A 17,878-nucleotide genomic window follows, 5' to 3' on the forward strand; every position below is an offset into this window, starting at 1 on the left:
GCATGTTAAGCAAAACAGTGTTCAAACGAAGTATTTATGAGTGCTTTACACTTCTTCGGTTTTGTGAATCAAAAATGATGTCACAGTGCTCGCAGGTTTCAAACATGAGCGATATGAAATGATAAAGTGCGTCATGCTGGCTCGGATATGCAGCACATTTTATGGCGCATCTATATGTGCGTAATAGACCTTCAATGTGACTTAGAGGATGAGGAAGATTATAGTGCTACAGTGGATAATTATGATGATGATGATGAAGATGAAGATGGTAAATACGTAGGGGAGAATGTGTCCTTTGAAGGCTCATTGAAGACAAACAACTTTAATGTTTCCAACCACGTTCAGCAACCAGATGCTTGTGTAAATGGAACATATTTGCAATTCTTCATGCGTGTCTAGTGTGATCCACGACAAACACAGGAGGAGAGACAGAGGGGTGTTCATAAAGCCTGGCTGATTTGTGGAGTTTATCTTCATTTCATGCCTTGTTGAAAAGTTTGATGTTCACTATTTAAGTGACAACTGTCTGCTAAAGCCTCAAATAAGAGTGTTGTGATTTCATTACATATTATGAAGGCTGTATATAACAAAGTTTGAATATGTGTGTATATGCACACATATTATGTGGCCACAGTTTAAATAAGTTATTGGATTGTTCATCATTGCATTGGATGACAAAATATAGAATTTCCAGAAAAGAAAATAGATTGAGGAGAACTGGTGTGATGATGATGGAAGCAATATGCACTAGTCTCAGAACGCACTATTAAAACACCCACCTCTGTTTTTCAAGGGTAACATTTTTTTTGTCACACTTCAGAGAAGATATTATGGGTCAGTGGCAATATAAGAAGAGCCAGCGATGTTTGTTTTAACCAGACTGAAACTAGTCGTAATGAAACCTTTTCATATTGCTGATTTTGGAAAGGTTGAGGGCGTTTGCTTTTCATCTTCTATTTAGATTCAGAAGAGTGCTTTTGAAATCAATGAAAATGTTGGCGACTCTATATGTCTCTCAATATGAATGTATTGCGTGCTTATGTAAGCTCAATAGCTATTTTAATTTAAACTTCACTGTTTTCATGTAAAAACTTCAGCATATTAATGAAGGCTGCTTTATTAAACATGCATATGAGTGTTTCCCTCAAAGACTTATCTTGTGTTTTTAAATGTCGCTTGTTTGGGTCAGAATGCGGTCAAAAGCTAGCGGTCAGGGTATCTATTTGATCAAAAGCAGAAAGTACATCCAGTTATTTCTGAGTGCTCCATACACCTTAACAGCTGGCTTTATTTAGAGTAACAGTATTAGCCTTGCCTTTGACATCTTTCAGCTGTTGTTTTACTCGAAGTGAAGCAAATATGTTTTGCACACATGCAGTGTCTACATTTTTTAGAAGGTCATTATTTATTCATTAGAGGTCCGTTATCACACAACACAGTATGGCAGAATATATTTAAACCTGTAAAATATAAGAGCCTTTTTCTTAACACTGAAAAGCTATCGTGTCTGCTGTCTTTAATAGAACATACAGTATTACTTATTATGTATATTCATGATCAACTTCGTTCCTGGGACGTCACCACCACCACCTGATCACTTTCTTTGTGAAGGATTAACGCAGTGCTGACTTTGGCAAAAGCTAGGCAACATAATTAGGTTGAAAATCATTTGGAAAATACTTTGTATAAGTAGACATTACAATAAAAAAAATATAATTCCGAAAAAAATATAAGTAGGTTGAATATCATTTAAAATGATATTCAAAATCCTTTGTATCAGGATACATTAAAATTAAAATGACAAAATCTTTTATCACTCCAAAATGCAATTACGGTGTTAGGAGAGACATTTATTTTTTGTATGCCATTACACATTGTAATTGCCATTTGTTTTTGAAGATATGTTGAAAAATATTCTACATACAGTAGCTGATTACATCACATTACCGTTTTTATGAGTAGAAAATCAATAAAGCATGACAAGGGCGACTTTGTTCTGCCTCTAAATGCTGTCTGCAGTCATATAGGATTGATGCTGTTGGAACGGACCCCATTTCTCTTTCTAGCGAGACGTTAGTTGGACTGCTGTTTTGACATCAAGCCTTTTCTCCTTTCCTTTCATGCCCGAGCGTTTCTGGCAACACGAGGACAAAATGGTTCTGTAATTACTGATCCTGTCGTCTGATGTTAATTGCGAATGACCTCCAGGGCTGTTTGTAATTATGCAGTCTTGCAATAGCCGCTAATCTCCTAGAAACAGAATATTTCAAAAGCCTTTAATAATACTTTTTTCCCTCTGCAGTATTCAATAAAGTCCAATTTGATATCAATCGAAGCATCTTTCCTTTCAAATCAAGATGATTTTTGTTTTGCTCCAAGTCAGCGAGTGTCTGAAGGGTCATTTTCTCTTCAAGCGGACAAAAACACTCGTTGTCTTTTCAACCGCTGTATTGGTTAGTGAATTTATAGATGCCATTTTATTGTTTTTTGCACTATTTATCTATTTAGCTTCACAGTCAGTTTGCAAGACTGAGCCCAGTGATAAGTGTAAGCACAATATTTCTTCGTATTTAAAAGAAAATTGACATGGCATACAAAGCCAGAACGCTTTTGTCAAGGCACAAGTCTTTGAAGTCTACATGGAATCAAAAAAAGACCCTATCTTCTTCCTAAATACACATGTCCTGGTCTTATTGTGAATGATGACTAAATGGAAAAAAGGTTTGAAGGCTGAAGCCAGTCGCTCTTTGATGTTTTAAGTAGGTGAAGACTTGAACCACTTTAGGCTCATTGGATAACGCTAGGAAATGAAGTGTGCAATTTTTTTATCATAAAATACTTTCTCCTACCCCCATGTATGAGTTGTGCTGTGATGTTGCGTTTTCTATTTTGAATCTACAGTGGCTTTTTAAAACATTGCTCTGTTGTGATTTTTCTTGATAGTACAGATAAATTTCATATACACCCTTATCTCTTGCCCCACTAGGCAGTCCACCCGCCACTGGCACAGGTACGCTGATAATAACGCTGGAGGACGAGAATGACAACGCGCCCTACATCTTCCCTTCTGTGGTCCGCGTGTGCGAGGACGCTAAAGACATGAACGTGGTGGTGATCGGGGGACGAGACAAGGACATTTATCCCAATACGGACCCTTTCAAGATCGAGCTAGGCAAACAGCCAGGCCTGGAGAAAACATGGAAGATATCCAGGATCAATGGTAAATTAGTTCTCAGATGGCAATGAAATGGGCATCTGCCACCTATATGAGGCACCAGGTTGACAAAATTATGTTGTTGGATAAATTCCAATTGGATTAACATTGGGATAAAAACCCAAATGCCACGCTAATCTACAGCATCATTCTGTTAAAGTAAATATAGAAGGTGTTTTATAGGAGAACCTGTTGAAACTTTAGCATTAGAATTTGTGTTTTGGATGCTGAAAGGCTACCGTAAAGGAAAAGTGCACCCCAAAAAAATGTTATTTTTGTTTGTTATATTGACACCAGGATTAAAATCGAAATTGGTCTGTTCAGAAGCGTCATATAGGCCGTATATGTTGGTGTGGTACTGAAAAAATAGGATTTGTTTTTAGTTAAGAACAGTGGGTGTCTATCATTAGATATCACACAGACCAAATAGCTCTGTGTATTTTGGGTTTATCTTAGCAGACTCTCGATTACCCATCTCTCTTGAGGACAGGCATTCAAATATAGAAAGCCGATAAATCTCCAGACTTCTGTTTGCTATTTGAAAAGAGAATCAGTGGAAGATGCTGTGATACAGAGCAAAGAGACCGATGATGTGACTTCAAAGGAACCGTACACCCACATTTTTTGTTGTTCTTTTCCTTATAATTAAAATTGGTGCTGACTTCATTGAATTTCATTCTGTTCCTAATGCAAAGCTATTGTGTGGCTTCAGAAGACTTCAAATATAGCTATATGCATGATATATCTACTCTCCATTCACTTTTCATTATTTGGAAAACCAAGGCCAGGATATATTTAATCATCACCTTTTTTGGTCCACAGGAAGCAAACATGTTTAGAACGATGTAAATTTAGGTCAATTTAAGGTCAGGGTGAGAGTTTGGACATCTTCGTCCAGAGTCGGACACAAATTAACCTTTTCTTTGGTTCTCTGCAGGTACCCACTCGCAGATCATGTTGCTGCACAGTCTTAAAAAGGCCAACTACAACCTGCCTCTGGTTCTGACCGACTCTGGCATCCCTCCCATATCCAACAACACGGATCTCAAAGTTCAAGTGTGCACCTGTAAGAAAAACAGAATGGACTGCAGCGGCGCCGGCTCGGTCCAAACAAACCTTTTGCTGCTGCTCGGCCTGGTTCTGCTCTCCGTCCTCTGTGAGTATCACCCCTTTACAACCCTTGAAAACATTCATTCATCCTTACAGAAATGCTGGAAATTTCCATCTATAGGAAGTTTACAGTTATGATGGCTTCTAATAAAGTGCAAATAAATATAACAAGTGTTCCGAAGGCGCGATTCTGCCTGACAGCAAAAATATATGGAAATTCAGAACCTCTGCAGTTTTCCACAAAAGCCATTAACTTTCTTAATCCTTGAACTTGGAACCTTGTTATTCTGTTCGGCACCAGCACATCTGAACAGACTTCTCCGGGCGTCTTTTAAAGGATTTTAAACCTGTTTAGGTTCAGGTGGCTGTACAGTCCAGTTCCCCAGCTGCTTGCAGACCCGCTTGTATTTATTCAATGTATTTATGTGTCACATTATTGAGGCCTAAAGGCCAAATAAACTGCTCTCTGCACCTTAATGTAAATCTGAATACATTTCCATGGAGGTATTAAGTTTTGTGTGGGATAAATGAAATGACTCAGTTTTTGCAGTCTTAAAATATTGAGGGAGAGTGTGCGACTGTACATGAAGTGTCTATGTGCCATCTTGAGTTTTAAGTTCGAGACACGGCCCAATTTATTTGGTATGATCTTTTCGGGACAAATTACCTCATTAGTCTTTTAACAGTTGCTTGAATAATGGCTGTGCTTCAGTCAGCTTGGAAAGCTGAAATGATCTAATTCCAACTTGGAAAACGGCGTTAGATTCATGATTTAACACTTGCAAGTGCAAACATAGAACCAGTTTAATTGTAGACTCGAGAAATCTTCCAATTGAAAAATGCTACAAAAGGAAGAATAAATCACGAGACTTAAAATATCAAAATTTGAGCAAGTACATAAACCGCAGTGAGGTAAAAATTGATTTTCTTAAGGTCCGATTTTGTGGAAAATGTCAGTTCTGTCATTTAGATATATTTGGTCTTGGTGGAATAGATCTGCTACGCTGCTGCTGCGGCGGAGCAAGTACGAAGACTTACTACTGCCAATACATCCACAACATGCTGCTGTTTGCGTAGAGGGAATTCTGCTGCACATATAACATATATGAACCCCGTAGCTTATGTGATCACCTTGTAGCAGGTCTATACAGGTGGAGCTGGGGAAGGAGGAGGGTTTCTGAAACGCGCTGCACTGCTACGACAATCACTAGCTGAGATTTAAAAGTAGAGCAGCAAGCTCATTGGCTGCTGATACAGAGGGAACCAGTCACTTCACAGTGTAGTAAATTATAGTGTCAGATTGGTTTAGACTTTAGGACTGTTGACTGTGACTTCAACCCATATTAAGATCGTACATGAAGTCATAAAAGTATGTGACATAACCTGCAATTTTATGCCAATATAGAGACAAAAGTTATCGACTGGAGCTTATAATAATAGAATAACAAAAATAAAAAAGCTTTTTAGGTAAATCTGTCTTTAAGTATGTTTCTGCTGCATAATGAAAAAGAGACGCAGATGATGTTTTATGCAATGTCTCTTTAACCCAATGCTTGAAAACACGACGTCATCCATGTTTGCATCTTCACCTCAGTGTTAATTGTAAAGAGTAACACTCTACATACCTTGCTGTCAAGTTTGGCAGGAGTTTGGCCTTTTCCCCAGAAGTCTTTAGTGGCCCTGTATCTGTTTACAATGGTAAATCCTCTAACTGCATTAGGAGTTGATCCATATCTGGATAGATTTACAGCATAGAAAGAGGCAGCGTTATAGCCACAAGAGAGACATAGAAGAATTTGAAATAATATGCAGAGATTAAAGGCTAGTTTACAACAGGTTTTAAACGTCTCTCGTACTCGGTGTGTGTGTGTTTGGCGTTGTGTTATGTGTTTGTCCCACAGTTAATCTCCCGTCCAAACCTGCACACGGTCCCTTGGTGACTGTTTCCCCCAGCAATAACATTAATAATTCACTCCTTCAGTGAGGGTGGAACATAATGGAGCTTTTTACAGCCATTCTAAAATGGAAAAAGGGTGAAAAATAAATCTGAGATTTCAGCTTCCCTCTCTCCATTCAGAAGGGATGTGTTTCTGCTCAGATATGCATGTGTGTGTGGGGGTCTTTGGCTGGGTTCCATGCCCAAGGCCCAGTTTGGATAGAGGGTAGATCCATCTGTAATGCATGGCACAGTGGAGCAAAAAATCATGTGAATCATGTGTTGTCAGATCAGCTCTTTCTCGTCGTTCGCTCCTCATTATTCTGTTGTTTGTGTTATCTCCATGCATATATTATGGTGCATGCATATTTTGGCTTTATATTTTAATATTTTTTTAGTATAAAAATATACGTTCCATCTACAACATCTTTCAGAAAACAAACAAAAACTGTGTTTACAGAAATGCAGTCTATAGTAAATGTATTTCACGAGAATTGTTTGGAACGTTTTTTTACAGCCATGAAAAAAATGAAGAGAATTATTTACAATTTATTTATAGGTATGTGTTTTGGTAAAATTATCATTTTTGTTTCATTCTGTGAACTACCAAAAATATTTCTCCCAAATTTCCTTTTAAGGAACACGACAGAACAGTAATGTATTTAGAAAAGTACATTTGTATTTTTATCACAGTTCTTTATGTGTCTTGTCATGCTGTAAGTCTTTCACATTGCTGTTGGATGACTACAGTATATGTCACAAAATTTGGTCTCTTCATTTTTTCTTCGGCTGTATATATATTTATTTTCATTTTAAATGTTTAATTTCTTTCAAATAAAACCAAAAGCAAAAAAGACCCCACTTTGTATGTCTGATCTAAATATAGCTATATGTATGCATGTGTTTGCTACGTTCGCTCAGTGATGTATTAAGGGAGATTGTACTGAGACAGGCAGAATGAAATGCGTGTGCATGTGTTGGAACCTCCTGTGACACCACAGAGTTGGAACACGCGGGTCCCTGCAGCATCAGGACCGGTACAGCACTACACGCACTCTAATGACTCCAGCAAGAGCGTGTTTGACAATCACATGAGACGACACAGCCAGGAGGGGCCGTGCCACTGTGTCACATACTGATTGAGTGGGAGGGAGAGAGTGTCTGACTTCAATTTCCTTATCACCTTAATGAACCCTGACCCCAGCTGACAGAGACCCAGTGAGCTCAGACAGATAAGAGCAGGAGCTCAGAAGAACACCGGCTGAAAGATTAGACAGCCTTCCGCTTCATCCATCAGCTCTACAGGAGACACATACCCACACTCTCATTACTGTCATACATACATTGTTCTGTGTCAAGGCGAACATTGCATTTCTTTGTGGGCAGATGACATGAAATGCTTTCGGGGAGTTAGCGTGTGGTGTGCTTTACTTCAACTGGAAATGTTGACTGTACATGATGTTTATACAGCCACAGAAAAAAATAGGAGACCATTTTAAAGACAATTTTCAGTTTTTTCTATTTATATGTGTTTAGGTAAATGATCATTTTCGTTTCATTCTGTGAACTGCTAACAATATTTCACCCAAATTTTAAACAAACACAGTTTCTTTTTGCATTTATTTGTATTAGATATTAGTAATAAAATAACAGAAAGGATGCCCTGTATTTTTTCAGACCTCAAATATTGCAAAGAGAACAAGTTCACGTTCACATTTTTGTATTTTGGAAAAGTTCAAATATAATTTTGACAACCTCAAATTTATCACATGTGCCTTGTCATGCTGTCATTCTTTCACATTGCTGTAGGATGACTTTTTCACTCCTGTGGTTTGACGTTATTCAAATTGTACTTCCAAAAATGTAAATGTCAGTTACGTTGTTTCAGACCCATAATACTTTCACTAAGTCAGTGAACCGGTCACAGTGGTTCTCTGATCTTCTTGATCATTGAAGGAGAAAATTATAAGTAAATAATCACTTAGATTTTGGTCTTTTCTTCGCATAATGACTTCAGAAGACTTGAAATATAGCACGAGATCCAACATTTCTATTTTTGTGTTACAATAAATAAATTTGGAGTTTGAGACAACATGAGTAAATGGTTGCGACATCATTTTAATTTTAAAGGGATAGTTTAGTTTGTGTTGCTTCACATGTGTGTATTTTTAGCTTGCTCGTCTCTAACCTTCTGCTCCACGGACAGAAAAATCTATACTCTGTGTTCTTTCTTCATTCAGAAAGATAAAGGACTGTGGCAGACCTGCTTTAGTGCCCCCTTAAATAATGTATGAAAGCCTTTGGGAAGCCCACAAACAGATATTCTGGGAAATCCACACAAGTTCAGCTCCCATTAAAGTTGTTAGATCCTGCACCAAATGCCGTAGCTTTCCGGCACGTGTCACTCTTTCTCCAGCGGTGCCATGGCCACGGCTGGCACCTTTTCACACACATTCATTAATCTCAACACTTTCAGTCCCGCAGGAGCCATTGTTACAGTTCTTGATGACAGTTTGCCAAACGTGCTGATTTGCCCTTTGAGTCCATTGATTTTGTTTGTCCTTGGAAATGTGGCGCCATCGAATTTGTGTATCTGATTACACCGGCCTGTGAAAACAACACATTTTCAACACAAGGCAAGGCGGGATTCTGAAATGTCGTGAAGAAAATGATCTCTTACACTGACAAAAGGCTTTGATGTAGAAATTGAGACTTAAACCAGGGCACGCAGGACAATGTTAGGTACATATGTTAAACAGAGAAATGTATGCCAAGAGGTCCATACTGCCCCCTGTATGTGTGGTTTTAAACTGCACACAAAGGAAAGTTCACGAAATGTACAAAACAGAGTAATTTTTATATCGAAATTGTTTTCGGGGGGATATGGAGACTTAAGGACTGAAAATGCTTATTAAGTTTTAACTTGTTTCTAAAAGGGATACTTCATCCAAAAATGAATATATTTATTCACTTCGAGTTGTTGGAAATCTGTATAAATTTCTTTGTTCTAATGAACAAAGATAAAGATTTTGGAAGAACGCTCATAACCAAACAGATCTTGCCCACCATTGACTCCCATAGTAGGAAAAATCCTTTTTTTGGTTCTGTTGAACACAAAAGAAGAAATTTTTAAGAATGTAGGACAGCAAACAGTTCTGGGGCAATTTTGACTGCAATTGGACTTTGGTAGTCGACGGGGGGCAAAATCTGTCTGGTTGTAAGCATTCTTCCAATTATCTTTCTGTGATCATTATAACAAAGAAATGTATACAGATTTCTAACAACTCGAAAGAGAGGAAAAGATGACAGAATTGTCATTTGTGAGTGAAGTGTCTCTTTCAATTTTTCAACTGAAGATGTTACTCAACTCCTTTCAGAAAAATTCTAAATAATGTCTTTTTTTAAACTGTACTCTTATTATAATACATGTCAACCGTTTTCTCAATTGTCTTTTTGTTTTTCACATATTATTGTACAACATCTGAGAAAAATGTACTTAAATGAAACAAACGATACACAATTGAGTCCTCGGTTATGAATAATATAAATCTTCTAAACTGTGATATGACAACCTCAATCTGATCTCAATCATAGTGCAGTTTGCAAAAACGACTTCAACCGAAATAAGCAATATGATGCCCAATCTTATGGTGTCAAACCTTATGCATAAAGTCTGTGCATTCGGATAAGTAAGATGAATATAAAATGAGATAACATATTATATTCGCAACTTCGAGGTTATAGAATCACTTGCATTTGTGAAGTAGATAAGCAGCAAAGATATCGGTTGTTGTTGCTCTTAAAATATTCCAGTGTCACTGTGCTGGTGACAAAATCACAAATCTCACAAATGGAAAGCTTCAAATAGCTCTTTTCCCTGCTGATAACAGAAGCAGTTCAGACCGTAAGCAGGTGGATTTCAAATGTCAATCAAAGTTGTAGTTAATAATTACAGTAATTGAAAATGACATATGAGACAGCAGCGATGAGTGTTTCTAGCATGATATTTTTGCTCCAAATGAAGAACGCCGATATTCTCAGCAGACCTCTGAAACGTTTCTGTAATCTGATGAAAGATTCCCTAAAGGAATGAAATATAATTAATTCACAAACAGGGAAGTAAGGCTGAGCTGTGTCCACCATGCAGCTAACAGCCCGACCTACTGAAGTTTAAATCCCCTTTTCTGCCAAGACGGACTCTTTTTCTCTTTAATCCACTCTGGGTCCTGATGTGGCCTGTCTCGAGGGAAAGATAAATTTCAACAGCATCGACCTGTTATTTTTTAGCTCTCCTACCCACTTGTTTTTTGACATAACGTTCACGGTGCAGCTAGAAGATAAAGCATCACCTTTTCCCGCTAATTAATTTTAAAGCCTAAAATATACTTTATGCTTCTAGCCATGCAAGCTCTGCTTTACACGCCGTTGCATTGCGGATTGAATTTATAATGGAACGCAAGTACACACATTCTCGTTGTAGAGAGACTTAGACTGACTGTTAGTGTATTTTGGATGCAGGTTGGTGATCTTATGTCTTTTTTGTAGTAAATACATTACACACCTTAATTATGAAACTATGACTTTGAAGGGACAGTTCCCCCAAAACTGAAAAATTCCGTCACCATTTACTCACCTTCAAGTTGTTTCAAATCTGTATAATTTCTTTGTTCCGATAAACACAGAGAAAGATATTTGGAAGAATGCTTGTGACCAAACAGTTCTTGGCTACCATTGACACCCAAAGTAGGAAAATGACAATGAACCGAACGGTTTGTTTTCCTACATTCTTCAAAATATCTTGTTTTCTGTTCAAGCGAAAAGCAATTTTTCCTGCTATGGTAGTCAATGGTGGCCAAGAACTGTTTAGTTTCAGGCATTCTTCCAAATATCTTTATCTGTGTTCATTTGAACAAAGATATTTATTGTATACAGATTTGGATCTACTTAACTAAAGACAGAATTTAGATTTTTGGGTGCCCTGTTCCTTCAATTTGCGTCTCCTGCTCCCTTCAGAACCGAGGTTTGTTATCAGCATTGGCCCAGCGTTTTGTGTTAACACAGTATACGTACATACCCAGACTATGTTTCCGACCTACTTGTTAAATTTCAAGAAATAATTTCATATTTGTAGTTAAATTTCAGCAAGTATAGTGTGTTATCTTCCCAAAACAGATTTGATTATTAATATAGCAAAGCTTTGGCGCATTATGTAAACTGAAGTTACATAATGTTTAGAGAGCGAACGAGTGTGCTTAAGTTTTTAATTATGTCTCCGGTTCATTAAGTCTGCGCAGCTTGAACTTATTAGGACTCTATCGAGCTGGTCTCGTGGCTCTAAACTTAAATCCCATCACCAGTAACTTTCCTTCTTGACTGATGGAAAGATAAATTAAGGCAGGGAATGAGAAGGGTTGTGGAGATGATGGATACAGCTCGGGAGCGCAAGGGTCACATGTGTTATTGTGCTTGCCTCAACTCCAGCTGACTGCTGCCACAACTACTTTCCTTCAATCAGGGTGATGATAATTAGATCAAACTATCCTCCATCTTGCTGACTGCATTGCGGCTTCCTTCTGCACTTATATGCCACTGGACTCGAGGGTCCCCAGCATTCACTTTTAGGATGGAGCATTTTATGCATGTTGAGGTTAAGTGGGTAAACAGCATTTTACATGCCCCTCGATTGACTGTATTGCGTCTTAGTTGTGTTTGTCGGATGTTTCGGGAATACATTCAGATCGCCTAAGGGGGAAGAAGAATCCGCGTTTTTAAGGTCTCCCTACATGAATGAAGGATTTTTCGGAAATAGTGTTTGTCTACCAACGTCTACGCGAATATTATGTGCTGTTTGAATCGTATTTCTCTTTTCATCTGCCATGAGCAAGCAATGCAAATGTGGGGAAAAAACAACAAGCACCAAAAATACAAAATCAATAGTCCCCCATTTAATATTCTCTCACATCTGATGTGGCCCTGTTCGATCTCTTAGACTCAGAGTTCCGCAAGCCAATTCATTTCGCTCAAGTCTTGTGAAATTACACCTTGCATTTTTCAAAACTACATTTTAATCTTATTTTACGATGATCATGGCGAAGAAAATAGGGAAAATTTGTTTTTACTTTACAATTTCAATGACGTTTCATTCATTGAGTGCTTTCATTGATTAGCTGCATATCATGTACTCGCTTCTTTTGCTTCATAAACATTAAAGTAAATAAATCATGATGCTCTTAAAATTTCAAATCACATTCTAAAAAATAGTTTTTTAGTTACTTATCAATGTAAAACTTTGCTCAGACAGGCAGCAAACATTATTTTGGTGTGTCTAACCGAGTTTCCATTATTGTTTGTGGTCTAAACAGCCTGAAAACAAACCCATCTGGTCTGAAATCCAATTAAAATGCAATTTTGAAAAAAAAAAATCGGGTTTGATATAGTTTTGTGTTATTATGGATGTGATGGAGATCTGAAGTTTTCATTTTCATACATTCACAGAATGACGTATAAGTAAACATGAGCAGTAGCTATTTTCTATATCTCTAGGCGTCTTGTCTTAAGCTTAAATCATTACCATGGCAACTGATATTGATATTACCAGACACTGACTACACTGTGTAAACAAATGGATCCAATATCATTAGATGCCCAATGACAGTGTGGACACTTAATCCTAAATATTGGATTTGAAAACCAAATCAGATTTATTTGAAGCGTGACCTCAAAATGTATAACAGCTGGGAATTCTGTATTTTTCACATTTGCTCTCTTCTCTTTCTCAGGCTTGTAAGTTCTGCTGATTCTTACTGTAGTCCTTTTGCAACTCTGAAGAAACCATTCTTCTCTTCTCCACACACAGACCAGGCTGAGGAGGGAGAAGACCTCTCCTAAAAGACACCTTGCACCCTTGACTTCTCATGTCAGCTGTCCCCTGGCCTTTGTTTCTCTGTTCCCAACCGCTCCCTCCACCCTTTCACCGGGATCACTTCATCTGTCTCTTCCTCCCCACCCTCCCTGCACTTCCTGTCCTCTCACACAGTACCTCTGAAAAACATCATGGATGCGACCACCCGATGAACTCTCTCACTGGAACAAGGATGTATTGGATGGGGCCAAAGCGATTGGACATTTTGATGTACTTTAGTTTCCTCTGGTTAAAGACTACTGTATTTGATCTTGTCTACTAATGTAAGGGAAGGACACAAGGCCTCTTTAGTCTGCAGTGGTTGTGTTTTCTTAGGGCAGGGTGGTAGCCAGAAGCCTTCAAAGTCTAAAAAAATGTCTTGCGTCCTTATTTTGTTTTCGGTTTGATTAGTTGTTATGGAGTGGAACACAATATATCTTTATAGTAATGTGTGAAATAGTGGGAGGGAAATGTACACTATATATATTTTATTTTTTACCAATGTACAAATCTATTAATTAAATTATGTACTGCTTTTTCTTTAAAGACCCCTCACAAAAAAGAAAATAACTGTATGTTTTTTGCAAATTTAGGGACTATTTCTAATGCCATTGATGTTTTTCCTTTATTTACGCTCCGGTTTTGGAATCTGGAGACCGAGTTGCAGACAAAAGTGTTTCGTGATCCTTGTTTTCGACGGTACGCATTTTGTTTTTCTCCTTCCTCTTGGGTCAGTCGAAGTGGCCAAGGACAGCATTTGATTTGGTGGTTTCTTTTTTCTTCTTTTTTTGCGCTTGTGAGAAGAAAATAAAAAGAGAGAACGAAAAAGAAAAATACAGATAAAAAAACAAAATGTGTGTGTGGGTTTGCGTGAAAGACCCCATAAGTTCTGAAAATGGAAAGAAAAAAGATGATGTGGTGAATGAGTATGTCTTTTGCACTAATTTAATAAAGCTGTTACTGTACTTCCCACTACTTTAACTGGTCATTTGTTTAAGATTATTCAGCAGTCAAAAAATGGAAAATAAAATGTATGATGAGATATGAAATGTTCACATTTTTATGATTATAAATACAGTAAATACGTCTTAAACACAAAATGATAATTAACTTTTCAAGGCTACAATCTTTAGGTGATCTTATACAGCTGAAGACTTTAGTACTTGGACTACTGTTTTATGGGACAACGTAATGTTTTTTATTTAGAAAAAAATAATTCATGAAGATGAATCTCTTTAGCTGAAACTTCTATGATCCAGCGTCTGGATTCGTTTGGCCAATCAGAATCAAGATAACAGCATCGTCTTTTTTTATCCTTGGGCCAACCAGAATCAAGATAATAGCATAATTGTTTTGTCCTTGGGCCAACCAGAATGAACGTTACATATTTTCCATGGACCAAGACAACTTTTCGCGATGCAGCATGTGATAGTTCCAACATCCGCTTTTCTGCGAATTTCACCGTTTTGAATCCCAATATGCCCTTCTTGTGAATCGTATAGATCCGAAGAGTTTTTAACCAGAATGGCTAAAAATAGGGGATTATATAATGTAAGTCCTTGGGTGCCGTGTTATGATATGAACATTCGATGCACAGATACAGGCAACATCATAGCGTGAGCTTCAGGCGCGGACCGGGCAGGAGAAGCGCGTTTTAAACGCGTTTAAATTTTTGCGACCTTAAAAAAAGCATTGCTGAAGGAACTAATGCAAAGTGTCGTGTCGAATAAAGAGAAAATGGCTTTGGTATTGATATTGAAATGGGTTGATATTTATTATTCAGTTCGCTCGTGTGATCGAAGCAGCTATGTTATGAGAGACAGCCAATCTCCCTTTCGAATTTCCACTTCTAGAGATCCAACCAAGTGTGGAAGGCACTTGGGTGCGATTGATTTTCGTCCGAAGTTTCAGTCGCAGAATCTGCTGTAGTTTACACATGATATTTAATATTTGTTTTAGAGACCGATCAATTTGCTTCATAATACATTGTCGTCAGAAGTCGCACTGATTACTTTTGTATGGCATGTTTTAAAACCGAACCCAAAATATCAAATGCACAAGCGCTTTGCTTCCGATGGACACACGTTCTTGAATAAGACTTAGGAATGTGCACCTCTTAGTAAACGTAGACAAATAAAGATCATTTTGGATGTTTAATTCCGACTTGTGGCATTGAGATCGTGAGACAAAGGCAATGTACATGTATGAACAATCCATATTTTTCCCTTCTTTTTCCTGTTATTCGGAATTAGAACGGGAACATTCCGACTCATTATGCCAGCAGCATGGGTCTCGTATAGGCTAAGCTTCACCTAGGTTACGAGTCATTAGCTGCTGCTCCATAGGTGTCGTGTGGTGCTCTTGAAAAACTTGTGCAGGCCAAAAGACAGAAGAAATAAATTTTGACCAGCAAATTGTTGCTGGTCTGGCAGTTTTTTTAATTTAAGCAAATATTGCCTTTTTTCTTGTCAGAGTGTGCCAGAATGCATAATTTATATGTTAACATTAGGAAAACTATAATGGTAAGGATGCCCCCAGATCCATTCCACTGCTCCCAACAATACACACCCGAAACAAGGGCTTATGTATTAATATTTGACATTTCTCTCGTTTTTTAAAGTCCATCTTGTATGGAAACAATGCAATCTACAGTAATCTATATTGTAAAAACATGGTCCGTAACAGTACGTTCATTGACAAAGGTGTATCTTCCTTCAATCTTGATATCATTGAGTTTCAGAATTTTACAAAAATACAGCATAAACCGTTAATTTAGTTTCAATTTTGATCGTTTTTGGACTGTAATAAGTGAGAAAAATGAAATATCTTAATATTGTATTTAACTCAATTACACAATGTTTTAAGGGCTAAAAATAAATTATTGTCTTGTTCAGTGTAACTGCGAAAGTGTCTTGGTTTGAAGGTCAAGGTGCACGTGGATAGTAATTAGGATTTAATGAACTAGCTCTGCTTAACTAGCTTTGCACTAATTGTGGACTTGGAAAATGTACTTGAGCTATATTGAGTCGTCGTGGTAAATAACCCCAGATAATTTCTGCCTCATTTGATTAACAGAAATAATAAGCTCATGAAACACCATTTAACATTTCCCTGGAAATGCCAAAGTAGAGAGGAAGTGACTCATGGCATATGTAATCCAAAAAACTCCTTCTAGTTTTATAGCAATCCTTCAAGTTAGAAAGAACAGGAAGCTTGTTTATGAAACTTTTGCAACTCTGTTTTCATGTGAATTGCTCAGTTTGAAGTCTGAACAACAAGCAGCCTTGATTGTACTTTATTTCATCTTTTATTGCTGCAACAATAAAAACAGAATAATGGAACTGGAGCATTGTAATCAGCACCCGTCTCCATGCCGAAAACATTGCAATCTCATTGTAATTTCATATTCTGTTTTTTGGGCCCACATCATTCCTTAATCACACTATATAAATACTAGAGCCATCGTCCTGCCAGAAGTGTGTTATATAAAGTCACGAGCTTGTCGGAAAATTACTTTTCGTGTAGGTACAAATGTGTGAGACGCAGGTGAGGAGGTTCAAATCAATACACGATCGTGCTTTGCCATTCGAATCAAGGTGAATGAAATGTAATTTATACATGGATTTCGATAGATAGTACAGGTCATGAAATGTTCACGTGCTTTGTTGAGTGAAGCCTTTGAGGCTGTGATGAAGGTTTAGTAACCGTCATCATAAACTCAACAAAAAAAAACATTTAACCAAAATACTAATTTCAAATGTTTAATATTGTTTCTGTTAAATGGACCTGAAGTTTGGACCTTTACTGAGATTCATTCATTATGGAGCATTAAAGTACATGAATGTGTAGAATCATACTTGGATCTGTGAACGTTTAACCTGTTTCATTCATCACAGTCAAATTTGTTTCAATAAAATGGCGATTGAAGGCCCAAGCTGACATAAGAGATGACATAAGGTAGGCCTGTAAGTGGGCCTCATGTTCTCTGTTTATTCTACACACATTTTATTTATTCGTAGGATAGATGCAGCTTTCATCTTCTCACCCTGTCTCACAGGTGACATGTGGGATTTGTACCCATAAATTCCGATGACTTCTAGATCCTTAGGGACTCTCTTTGAAACAGCAGCCAGATTGAGGAAAGGAGCTGCATACTCCCAGACTCAAACTGTGTCCTCATAACCAAGGAAATAACAGAAAAACAAGGTGAAAAGAGGACAAATATTAAAGTTTAGTCATTGAACATATCTAAATATTTGGCCCATCTCAATGTCAAAACCCTGCTATTAGACACCTTCATGCATGACGCCTTTAATTGCAGAATGACATAGATATTATTTACTACTTATTTTAAAAGCTTTTTACGTTTTGATATAATTGATATTTTATATGAATTAAATTGATATACATACTATCACCAAAATGCCAAAGTCCCTGGATGACTATTGCTTTTATTGCATTTAAGAGAGACTGTGTAGGCAACTATTACTTTGGACCAGTGGTGAGCCATGATTTATTTCGAGCTGCATGCTCATTTGTTATTTTTTTATTTCAGGTAATCATTCAGGCACTGTATGATAGTCCGGTTATAATATAGGCTACTTCATACCGTAAGTTGCAATATTGCAGAAAATAACTTCCTGTTTTTGTTGTGTGGTTACAATAATTCTGGCGGTGTATTTTGACTTGAAAGAACATGAATGCCTTTTGTACAGGA

At 37.5% G+C, this 17,878-nt stretch overlaps 1 protein-coding gene across 1 annotated transcript in view; it reads left to right on the top strand.

The window, feature by feature from the left end:
• Positions 1–14,126, top strand: part of cdh13 (cadherin 13, H-cadherin (heart)) — a 255,361-nt gene extending 241,235 nt beyond the window's left edge. Inside the window, exons 12-14 of the mRNA XM_056766740.1 lie at positions 2,987–3,220; positions 4,152–4,370; positions 13,040–14,126. Of these exons, the coding sequence (XP_056622718.1) occupies positions 2,987–3,220; positions 4,152–4,370; positions 13,040–13,047 (461 nt within the window). The 3' untranslated portion in view covers positions 13,048–14,126. The remainder of the gene's footprint in view (positions 1–2,986; positions 3,221–4,151; positions 4,371–13,039) is intronic.
• The last annotated feature ends 3,752 nt before the right edge of the window (positions 14,127–17,878 follow it).

Source organism: Triplophysa dalaica, chromosome 14 (assembly GCF_015846415.1).
Source record: "Triplophysa dalaica isolate WHDGS20190420 chromosome 14, ASM1584641v1, whole genome shotgun sequence".
Classification (NCBI taxonomy): domain Eukaryota; kingdom Metazoa; phylum Chordata; class Actinopteri; order Cypriniformes; family Nemacheilidae; genus Triplophysa; species Triplophysa dalaica.